This window comes from Mastigoproctus giganteus, chromosome 5 (assembly GCF_048544385.1).
Source record: "Mastigoproctus giganteus isolate SK-2022 chromosome 5, ASM4854438v1, whole genome shotgun sequence".
In the NCBI taxonomy this organism is placed as follows: Eukaryota; Metazoa; Arthropoda; class Arachnida; order Uropygi; family Thelyphonidae; genus Mastigoproctus; species Mastigoproctus giganteus.
Genome location: NC_143579.1, coordinates 79,226,159 through 79,238,800, shown reverse-complemented (window position 1 = coordinate 79,238,800; position 12,642 = coordinate 79,226,159). Strand labels below are relative to the sequence as shown.

General features: G+C 35.4%; 1 protein-coding gene across 1 annotated transcript in view; it reads left to right on the top strand.

The window, feature by feature from the left end:
* Nucleotides 1-12,642, top strand: part of LOC150085516 (uncharacterized) — a 372,167-nt gene that overhangs the window by 238,373 nt on the left and 121,152 nt on the right. Inside the window, exons 5-6 of the mRNA XM_090374587.1 lie at nt 1,035-1,078; nt 10,167-10,323. Of these exons, the coding sequence (XP_090230713.1) occupies nt 1,035-1,078; nt 10,167-10,323 (201 nt within the window). The remainder of the gene's footprint in view (nt 1-1,034; nt 1,079-10,166; nt 10,324-12,642) is intronic.

Below are 12,642 nucleotides of genomic sequence, written 5' to 3'. Positions count from 1 at the left end.
CCAACCACAGAATCAGCATTGGCTGGATGTTATTCAGTTATTGGATCAATCTCGATACACCCATATGTGAAAACACCAAGCCATGTTTCAGTTTTTGAGATACTAGTACTGACTATAATGCCACATTCAGAGTCACTTAAATCTTTCATATGCACAGCATCCCTGCATATCTTCCCACCTGCCTTATATTGCATGATGCTGTTATTGAAGTAGTATTCTATTTCTTGAAATGACTAGATGTACCGAATAAATTGGCCATTTAGTGTATAATCTGAAGTCTTCCATCTTCTGTTGAGGTGCCACTTAGATGTTTTGCATTCTTCCAAATGAATTAAACAAAATCCTCTGTGACAGGGATATGAATTGACTCTGAGACCAGTGACAACTACAAGAGCTCACTGAAGAAAGTATCACTGAGTCGCTGGAGTGGGGGAGGGTCCAAGTTGCCAGATTCTCACTAAGGTTTATTACTGGTATTATTGAAGAAGAGAAAGCTGAAAAGCTCTTCAGATTCTGAATAAGCTTTAAACCAGGTCACCACTTTTACTTCATACAACTATAAGTGTAGTAAAATACATTATTAAAACACTTTTTATTTCATGGTACAGTACTTTTTCATGACATTAGTGACCATATGCATTTCTTTGAAGTTTAACAGACTGTACATGTCCAGTCTGTTAAAGTGATTTTTTTTTATTGTAAATATATAAATAAAGATATGTTGCTAACATATAGAATTTCTTTGCTGAAGCATGCAATGTAAATGAATATTTAATATTCATTTGTATTGCATTCTGATCAGTTTATATTTTTGCTTCATTTCATTTTGAGGTCAGTATATTATACAGATTATTCCTGAAGAGAGAGAGAGAGTCTGGTGAATCATCTTGTATGTAGGATCCCCCCCCCCCAATTTAGTCAGTGGAGTATTAAATAATATATATAGTCATGTAGTTTCTCACAGGTTTTCTTAAACTTGGTAAATATTGCAGTATTCTATTTAATACATTGCTTCCCTTTTTGTTTTGTTTCAGCTTCCAACTCTAAAAATGGCTCCTGGACCAGCTTGCAGCCGCAGGTATGTACAGAGATTTTAGATTGTAAAAGAAATATTATTGCTCAATTTTATCAGAGGGAGAGAACTCTCACAATTTGCCCTTCATAGTTCTGTGTTGTGTACATATGGTCTGTTTTGATTTTCAGAGTTGTTCAGATGTTTCCTGTGTGCATCCAGTACAGGTTACAGAAACAAGCATTCTATTTTCTATTGATAGTTCTTATTTATAGTATGTACTGACTCCACCTTTGCCACAACTATTTGCATCTAGCCTTACTCAACATAAACACTGGTAAAAAAAGGCATGCTACAATCTTGACATGCTTCTCTTATCATTGGGGCAGATAAACAATCACAGCACCTTAATTAGTTGCACTTAGATATCATAATGATATTCTGACAAATGTATTGATGATGTTTTGTAGATCCAAACTAGGCCCTCACCTGAGTGAACAAAAGGTAATTATGGCGGAATTCACTTTTGTTTCTAAGTTGCAGTCTACCACTGCTCTTATTTGTAAATTGTAAACTTTAATAAGTGTTCAAAATTTACATATAAAAGCATTGGCAGTTTCTTTGAATCAAAATAGGTCGTCATCTTTAATGCATAAGAGCAGTGATAGACTTGGTAGAACTAAAGCTCTGCAGTGATACAGAAAATTCATGAAGGACACTTTGTTTGTGATGTCATGTCATCTCAGAAAAGTGGTGGCCAAAGAAAAGTCAGTGAGGGTGCACTGGAGCTGGTCTGAGGAAGTTTTTCTCAAATCCCAGGAATATCAAGGTTAACAGTGTGGATGTTCCCCCTTCACGTTGCCATCTGAGGATGAAATCATACAAAAAAAAAGTTTCAGCTCATACAGAAGCTGTCAATCAACAACGAAACCAAGAGGATGGAATTTTGTTTGGAAATGTTTCAGCCTAAGGCTGATAGTGATATCTTCCTGAAATGAATCATGAAAATGTAAACAAGTAAGATGTGAGACACAGAAAAGCTGTAGGAAATATTGGAATACCAACAACAACTGCCTTTTGCACAATGAGTTGTCAAAAACATATATCGATTGTTCTTCTTTGGAGAAGCTACCATCACAGGCATTGGGTATTTGGACATTTACAGAATTTCCTTCTGTCCCAACTGCAGGATGACAATAATGGCAACTTGACATACCTGAACACGTTATTTTCTGGGAAGTGAAAGACTCACCTTGTAGTGCTCCCCACAATCTTCTGGTCTAATTTCTTTAGATTTTACTCTATAGGAATTCCTGGAAAACTAATGTATGTTCCTGTGGCAGGAACCATTTTGGAACTTAAACAATGCATTGTTGAAGCAATCAGTTTTACTGAATGAGATACGTAGTTCTGAATATGGGAGAAATTAAATTATAGGTGGGATATCTGCAGAGTAACTAAAGGGACTTGCATTGAACACTTCTAATTAAAACATGAAGATATCCTCTATCACCTGTATGTAGTTTCAGGTTTGTATTATACCTTATTCATACAATAACATTTTAGTTTTGTAAAGAAGATTTGTGGACACCATCCATAAATTAATCTGCATCACTTTCTTTGAGATTTTTTTCTGTCTTTCAGTATTCTAGTTCCAAATTGGTAAATACAGTAGACTGTCGAAATAACAGAACATTGAGATTGGATGTTTACATACAGCACAGATGCATTGCCGAAAAAAGAAAATGGCAAGTCACGTGATTACTGTATTTGTTTATGTTCTCCATTTTGAAAGTGAATTCTGTACTGATATCACAGATTATACCGCTGTTTTACATTTATTTTAAATTAAAACCCCTCACTATGGCTCCTAAAGTTAATAAACCTCATGCAGAGAAGAAAAGAACAACATTAAAGTTTAGTGACAAACTTAATATAATCCAAACTATTACATTGGAGTCACCCAGAAAATTAATTCATATACCCATGTGTTTTCTGGTTGAGTTGCCTGTTTTGCTGGACAAAAAACCCCAGTTTCTGAGAAAAAAACCTTGCTATCTACGCCTGAGACCAACTAACTCAGCCATGGAGTGAAAAAAAGCCCATGAAAGTTCCTTCTGTCATCGATTGGATTCGAACCCAAGCCTTTTCCACCCGGTATGAGAAGGATGATGATAATACCACTGTACTACCTGCGCAGACTAAACTTGATATAATAGAGAAAATGGAATGGGGCATAAGCAGGAGTGTATTAATGGCAGAATATAATATTGGATCATCAACATGTTTATGTTTTTTCATGTGCAGTTAATAAAATTGCATTTTTAATCTCTCTATTGCTTATTTAGCTTCAAATATATTAAAAATAAAACTTTCTATATAATGGTTGTTGTTGTTATTTGGTTATTAGGAGCATTAGCAACTAAGGCCATATTGCTCCGGGGATATACGGTAGTCATTCCCTGACCTTTCCACATCCTCTGGTCACGGGCTCGAACCCCAGTCTAATCAAGAAGTGTGTGCTACACACTGCTGCTCCTGCCCACGGAGGCGCCTTCTATATAACAGAAAAATCGTAATAACAGCACCTTGAATCCTCAAAGGTGCCATTATTCTGAAAGTCTACTGTGTCTGTGAGATACAAGGTCTACTGGGTTTTGGTAGATTGTGCACTGAATTCATCAGACTTCTTCACAGTTTGCATTATGGTCTTTATTGTGGGTAGCTTATGTCCAAAAAAACTTTTTGAACTGGCATGAAACTTCTGCAGCATTTTCATATTTTGCATGCTACTTCACTCCTCTTCTTCATTTTAAGGTTCGTGGTACTTTTCCTATGTTCAAATTATTTTGACACAATTAAAAAATATTATAAGCTATTTTTCCAATAACTTATACATATTTACATTAGCAGCTATTCAAAGTAATTTCCTTACTTATGGGCCCTCCTGTATTATATGAGATTTACTTAAAGATATAACTGCTATCAATGGGATATTGTTTTAGAAAGGTGACTAGTGGCCTTACACAGTTTTGAAATTCTTTACAGTAGGACCAATTGCAAATATTCAGGGATGTAATCATAGAAGCTATTTATGACAACTAAGAGATATCATTCAGGGTTTTGACTTTCAGATGAACCAGTGAGACTAGTGGCAGAGAAGAAAAATGCATGGGATGATTATAAATTATCAGGGACACAGAATCCTACATTAAGTACAAACTAATCTTTAGTTACATCACAAAGGGGATTAGGCAAGCAAAGACAGATTATGAGAAGCAGCAAAGAATTCTTTGTTCATGTTAACAGTAGAAGGAAAGGGATGAATGACATGATTATCGATAATCCTCCTTCAGATTGGTAACAAACGGAATAAGTATTTTGCATCTACATTCATGTTTGAATTAGTTTTTAGGGATGAGAATACCAGAAGTATTAATTATGCTCATTTCCAGTATCACAATTATCAGTTGCTTCAACCACTACTCACCTCAGTTTCTCTAATTATTCTTTTTATGATTCCTTTGGCTTCATAGGCAGAACTTATGCATGTGTTGCTCTAATATTCCTTGTCAGAAACTTTCTAATTTGGAATATCCTCTTTTTGATCTCATCTGGCTTAAAATCTCTCTCTCTCTCTACCCCATTGTCATGTTCATCTGTTGTTTCTATCATTCTCCCAACTGCACTAATCACTCTTTGAAACTTGACTTTCTCCAATCTAACTTTCCTAACAGTGTGGTAATTTTCTTTGTGTATATGTTCACAACTATTTGGCTTCTTTTCTAGTTGTGCAGACCCAGATGGATGAAATGCTGATGCTTTTGCAATTATTAATGACCTCACTCAGCTTGTTCATTTACCTACCAGAATATCAGACATTCCTAACTACACATCCAACACTATTGATCTTTTTCTCACAAACAGCCATTAAAATTACACCATCAATGCTAGTGGTCCTCTAGGCTTCTCAGATTACAACTTGGTGATGGTCTCTTCTCCAATGGAATCTCTTTCTCATGGCCATTCTGAGCCACTCGTTTTTGTTGTTTGGCATTACCTGCAACATGTCTGTTCTACTTTTCCTAGATTGGATTACTGTTTTAGATCTTCTGATGCAATGCTTGATCATGTCACAGAAATTATTCTTGCAGGTGACTGAGACATCTAATGAGCCAGTTGCTGATGACATACACGGACATTAAGTAAGGATTGGGAGGGTGATGTGTCTGGTGTTGCATTGGAAGATAGCCCACTATCTACATATGATAACAGGAGGATGAACCACACTCTGCACTAGTGTTAGCAAGGAATGATCAAAAGGAGCAGACAGCGAAATTGTTACTGGGATTTCAGACTCACTGGTGGTCAAATCGTCTAGGGATAATTTGAAACACCAAAGCATGATGCAAAGGAAACTCTGTAAATCACAGAAGGAGCAAGCAGGTCTTGACAGCGTCATCAGAAATATTGAGCTGGAACTTGCTCGTATGGAGGATGGTCAACATGAAACAAATGACAAATATGGACGATTTAAGTAGAGTTCAAATGCCCTGATTCTATGTGGGAGATTTTGCCTGCGGTTGAAGAAGCGAATGTAAAGTTACAGCCCGACTTAAAACTGGATGAAATCATTTGTGATGCTGGGGGGGGGAGATGATCACAGTGTTATCAATGGTGATGATAGTTGTGGCAGGCCATACTATAATTGAGATGACTAACATGTTACAGTCAAATACACACAACTTTCTTTTCAATAAAGAGAATGGTATCAGTAGAGTGGCAAAAAGCAAAATCCCATTGCTGTGAGGGAAAGTACTGCAATTGAGTTAGCACCAAAATGAAAGTTGTAAAGAGAAAATTTTGCATCTCAATAGTAGGATTAAAATGTACAAGACGTAAATAAGAGACTTACACAATATAACCTTCAATACGCATTCAGATAAGAATGACAAACTGGTAAAGGAGACATTGTACAGTGATGTTGTTAGGAATTTAGATTCTGCAGGAGTAGTTACTGATGAGAAAAAGCCAGGACTGGTGCAAGCTAACATTAAGGCTCCTGGCAAAAATCATTGCATTATTATCAAAGCTAAAGATAATTTGACCTTGAAAACCAGTAAAGATGTTCGAGATGCAGTGAAAGGAATGTTAAAACAGTAAGAGTAAGAAAGGTAAGACAGATAATAGAAAGAAAAATTGCATTGAAAATGGAAAGTGAACATGATGTGGAACAGCTAGAGTAATGAGAGAATCTGGCACTTAGGTGTGATGTTCTCAAACCGAACTGCCCTTGACTCAAAATTATTATTTATAATGTGGATACTGAGGTAGACAAGGAGGAATTCTTTATAGAACTGTATGATAGGAACCTGAGTCATGGGCATAAGCAGATTGGAGATGGACAGCGAGGTGCTATTATGGTTTAGAAGGGCAGAAACTATTAAACTTCCACATCTTTCTTAAAATAAGGCTTCCAGACCGGTTTGCAGTACTCAGCCACTGCCTTCTACAACAGAATAATACTTTCCTTGTTGCTACTGGAAAAATTCCTGTATATCAGTGACAGAAATCCACAAGCAAATTGTTCTTAGAAGTCTCTTTGCACTGTTAAGAGAACTTTGTCATGGCATGGACAATCTACATAATAAATCCTGTAATCAAAAACAATCTATCCTGTGCAAGAATCATAGAGAGGAAGTTGTTCTTGCTTTCCTCTGCATAGGACACAGTCATCTTACACATTCATTCCTTCTGAGGGGTAGACAAAGTCCCTGTGTATGAGAACTGTAACATCTTTTTAATCATTCGACATATTTTATCTGAGTGCCCACATTATAGACACAAATGTGCTTTATATTTAACTGCTTTTAATTGTCAAGCCTTATACACTTGGTCAGATTTTATCCAACAATGACCAAGTGTCACCTATCGTTAATTATTTAAAAGCACTAAATATTTTTATTTAAAATGTACCTTTTATACCTTTTTGACATAGCGATCTACTTTGTTATGTCATTAAAATCTTTTACATGATCTGGTTTTGGCACATTATAGTTCTAGTTGCAAATGTGCCAATAAAACCCAAACCAGACCAAATTATGTAAGGTTGTACAATTACCCCAAGTTTCATTTATTCTCCACCACCTTGAGTGTGGACCCTAATTTAGATGTTATACTGTTGCCTATGTAGTACCATGTATTTACAATGTTAGATAGACCTCAACTGCCACTCCTCAGCCCATCTGTTCAATTTTTCTAGATCTTGTTGCAGTAGTATACCTTGATTCCTGTCATTAAACAACCTTTACCAAACCTCTGTATCATCTGCAAACTTAGACAATAAGCTTGATATGCCTTCATCAGTATTGTTAATAAATAGTGAAAAAAAAACAGTAGGGAGCCTAGAACTGAAACTTGAGGAATTCCACTAAAAACATTAGTCCAAGAAGAATAGTGCCCATTTATAACCACCATCTGTCTTCTGCCACTCAACCATCCCTTTATCCATAGCAGTAACTAGCCCCTATTGCCATGGTATGACAATCTGTACAGCAGTCTTTTATTTGGACGTACAAACAGACTTTCCCTGCATCGAAGTCCAAGTATATGATGTCAAAATTATTGTTTTCTTCCAGTTCCTTTGTTACTGTACCACAGAATCAGACTGGTCAGAAAAGATCTTCTCTTAACAAATCTATATTGAGTTTCTGTATAACTGCATTCCTGTCAAGATGCTCTTTGCAATACTTTTTTCTTTAACCACTGACTCCATTATTTTCCCAGGAATAGAAGTCAAGTTTCCAGGTCTCTAATTACTCATTTCCTCCTTTGATCCCTCCCCCTTGTGAATAGGTAAGAGACAATTGCACATTTACAATCTATAGGAATCTCCCAAATCCAAATATGCCCTCCTAATTATGCCCAAAGGTTTTTATAACTCTCCTGCTGCTGCTGCTTTTAACATAAATAACTACCATCATTAGCCCACAGATGCTTTATTTATGTTTAGCTTCAACAGTTTTTTTTCCACTATTTTTCAGTTATCAAAATCATATTTAGCTCCCAGTTATAAATTTGTATGCATTTTATTTAATGAAAACTCCAAATGTGAAAAGTATGAGAATGTATAGTAGTTAATACCATGTGTAGGTTATAATTTTCAGGAAATATATTTGAAGGGAAGGTTGCCCCAGAAAACTGAGGTAGAAGGGATAAATAAGGAAGAGGAGAAGTAGGTTCTGTTAAGTTTGGACAGTGAATGGAAGAATTACAGCTGTCAATTTAAGAGAACCAAGCCTGTGGAAGCATCTAAAAAGAAAAGAGTGGAGAGATGGGTCATTAATTAACCTGACTGCCTTTTTTTGAATGAAGTCCAGAAGCCTGAAATATCTGGGAACACCACCCCAGATTTTTCTGAAATAATATTCCAAGGTAGGGCAGATTTGAGACTTGTACAGAGTAAGTTGTTGTTTGGAAGAAAAGTAATGACAAAAGCAAAAAGGAAAACCCAGTTTTTTGGAGTCAGAGGAAGCAATATTTGTGATGTGCTTATGCCAAGAGATTACAAGTTAGGGTAATTCTTAGTTAGGGAAATAGTGGCCTTGTTTAGAAATCTGTGTATCACTGAAGATGAGCAAAGAAATGGTAGACTCTTTTTTTTTTGCAAGAAATAAGACAAGCTTGAGTTTTAGAGAGATTAAATTAACAGTGTTTTCTTTGCCCCACTGAAGAATTAACTGGGGATTGGCATTTAAGGACTAGGTGGAGAATATTTGAGAAATTGAAGCTGTTTGTGCAAGACAAGGTTTCTCAAATTGGATGGTGGAATGTATGTAGTATGCTAACATCAACAAAACCACTAATAGGATTTTCAGTAGGTGGAAGAAAGAAATGAACATTGGAGAACACCAGAATTAGTTAAAAGTTAGAAAACAGAGCTGTTTACTATCACTTGCAGTGAGTGGTCAGAGATAAAACTGGATATTCAGTTGCAAAAATCAGTCAGTAACCAATAAGATGGGAGCTTGCTTAGAATAACTTTATGCCAAACATAATTAAAAGGCTTAGAAATGCTAAGAACAACTGCATACATTTCACAAAACTTATGCATTGAATTTGTCCAAATATGAATAACATAGCCAATATATCACCAGTTGATAGACATTGATGGAGATCATATGGAAGGTTTTGAAATAGTTTAATAGGATTAGTTGATGGATTTTCCCATTATTCGAAAGAGTAGAGGTAAGTGCAATAGAATGATAATTGGATGGGAGGGAATTACAGCTGTCTGAAAAAAACTAGCTTGATATGAGAAAATTTCCAAGCAAAAGGAAAAATGCCAGTGGAATAAAAAAAAGTATAGAATGGTGACACAGAGCAGGAGCACAGATTTTTAGAACAAGTGGAAGAATGCCATCAGTACCTCATCTTTCTTGGCATCAAGATTGTTCAGAATCCTTCTACCTAAATCTTTGTGCAGAATTTGATAAATCATATCCAACTCATTAGCCATCATTCTGAGGGTCAGCTGGTGAACGATCTCTAGCAACCCTATTATTTCAATAAGTTGATGATTGCCCACTTCTTAAGTCATCATAAACATCCTCACATCTGTCTTTGAACCACTTATACCATTGAAACACACTGGTATGACTTAATGTTTCATCGCCATAAACAATTTTTAACATTGCATATGTTTCTGTTGCAGATTTTCCCATTTTAAAGTAAGATTTGATATTTGTTTGTTGCAAAATCGTGACAATCGTGAAACTGGTTGCTACTTGCAACCTATCAGCCTGATGGACAAAGGTTGAAATACAGCATACCACGTCTTTTATTTTCAAACTCATCAAACATAACCAAAACTGTACCAATCCAGAAACTTGATTGCCACACCTCATATTTACTTCTATAAAAGTATTATTTGATCAAAATGTAGCCTTGTTAAGTGATTTTAAAGAAAGAAACTAGAAAAAAAGTGATAGCTAAAATATATAATAATTTTTCTTTTGGATTAGCTCACTTAGGCACCCACTTAATGAAATTGGATTAAGACAGATATACAAAAAAAATGTTCTCAGATGATAATACAGTTATTTATTTATAATGATTCACCAAACTGATCTCATTTTTGAATTTAACATTATAGATCTTCCAGTTCTGACATGTGCCCTCCTCCTGCACTGGAAGCAGTGTCATCATCCTCCTCAGGAAGCAGTTCAGGTGACAGCAGTTCAAGTTCAGATTCAGAGGACAGTGATTCTAGTGCCTCCAGTCATAAGTCCATGCCTGAGATAACCGCAAAGGTATAATATGTGTACTGTATAAAATTTTTGTAGAAAGCATTGAACACTTTGATACAGTAGACTGCTGAAATAACGGCACATCAAGATCAGATATATACATACAGCGCATATGTCTTTCAGTGCCAAAAAAAGAATACTGCAAGTCATGTGATTACTGTATTTGTTTACATTCGCCATTTTCAAGAATTCTGTACTGATATCACGGATTATACTGCTGTTTTACATTTATTTTAAATTAAAAATCCCTCACTATGGCTCCTAAAGTTAATAAACCTCATACAGAGAAGAAAAGAAGAACAACATTAAAGCTTAGTGACAAACTTGATATAATCCAAAGTATTACATTAGGGTCACCTGGAATGTTAATTCATATACTCATGTGTATTGTGTCTGTTCTCTGCTCGATTTGCTGGACAAAAAACCTTGCTATCTATGCCTGAGACCCACTAACTCAGCCACAGAGTGAAAAATGCCATAAAAGTTCCTCGCATCATCGACGGGATTCGAACCCAAGCCTTTTCCAGCCAGTGTGGGAAGGACAGCAGACTAAATTAAATAAAGAAAATAGAACGGGGCGTAAGCAGAAGTATATTAATGGAAGAATATAACATTGGATCCTAAACATGTTTATTTTTTTATGTTCAGTAAATAAAATTGCATTCTTTATCTCTCTATTTCTGCATTAAATACATTAAAAATAAAACTTTTTTTATAACACCTTGAATCCCTGAAGGTGCCTTTATTTTGAAAGTCTACTGTATGTAGAAAGTGGACAGTCACTGCACAAAATATAATCTAGAAGAAGAGATATGGGAATAAATCTAGCATAAAATCCATAAGGAATGTGCAACATGAATAATGGACAACGTCCTGAAATTTTGGAAAGGATCAGAGCTTCTGTTCCAGTTTTATCATTAAATTTCTTTTTTAAGTGTTTTTATTACAATTCCCACCTAAAATGAAAACAGTTTTCTAATTTTTACCAGTCTTTGTAATTTTTTCACTTTACAAGGGTATCATGCTTCTACTATTAGAAGCAGCTTTGATATAAATGATCAACAAGACTTGTATTTATGTTAGTGTTCAGGTTGTGCCAACTTTTAAACTGATAGCTTTGTCTTTTTAATGATATTTTTCCAATCAATTTTCAGTTTATAGCATAAAAGTCTGCGTCTGCAGCTGTTCTTTTCTTAAGGTCTTTTATTCCTTTATCCTGATTAAGAAGCCTGTACTGCTTGGTGTTGTTAAAGATGAGGCAATAGATGTTTTGCAGCATCAAGTTCTAGAACCTACCAAATGCTATTATGAAAGAAAAAAGAAAGATTGGTGTACAGTTTTCCTTAATTGGGAGAATGAAAAGTGCACAAGGATTTTTGACATATAACAGTTTATTCTAAGTCATATTTGACATTTTAATTGGGAGAATGAAAAGTGCACAAGGATTTTTGACATATAACAGTTTATTCTAAGTCATACTTGACATTTTAATTCCTCATAGTAGTGCTGCTGAGCATGAAAGAATATCACATTCATTCAACGGTGTTAGAAAAACAAAAAAATTAATTCAGATCTCTTTCTGGTGTAGCTTTTGAATGCTCCTGACAGCCAAGTTTAGACAGCAAGGCCAGTTATGAACAAAACTTTGAATCAAAATTTCTGAACAGAGCAAAAACGATGCCAATTTAATTAATTAATTTAACTACCTTGGTAGATGGCTACGTTAAAATGATACAAAGTCTGCAACAGTATCTTTCTTGAAGCAATCAGAACCAGTTGATGTTTAATAGAATATCTAAACACAAATCCTTAGACATGAAATTTAATTTTTAGCGCAGTGCAGACTTTACAAAAACCTCTTGAAATGAACTTTTTTTTTTTTCCAAAAAAAAAAAAAAAAAAAAATTCCCTTTCCCTCCTGCATTTTGAAAGTCAAAAGTTGACAGCAATGTACTTCCTTGACCTCCTGTCTCTAGTAATTGAGTGCACTTTTACCAGACAACATGGTCACACTATCACTCCTGCAAGGAACTATTCACATAAACTCTCATTACAACATGAAACAATCAGATTGCTAATACCGTGCTTCAAAATTCTTTTCAGTTTTTGTGTCTGATGGAAACAAGATTTGCTCCTGAAACTAGTTCATCTTAACATGACATCTTGCACCTATCACTCTGCATTAACTTTTTTGACAAAGGTTTGTAGAAGACACTTTGTCAGTGGAACCCTTGTTGATTCAGTGCCCTGCATACTGATCTCTTAGGTATTCTTTGGTAACTGAGTGCACTTTTTCGAGACATGACCGACTGTGTGGAATCT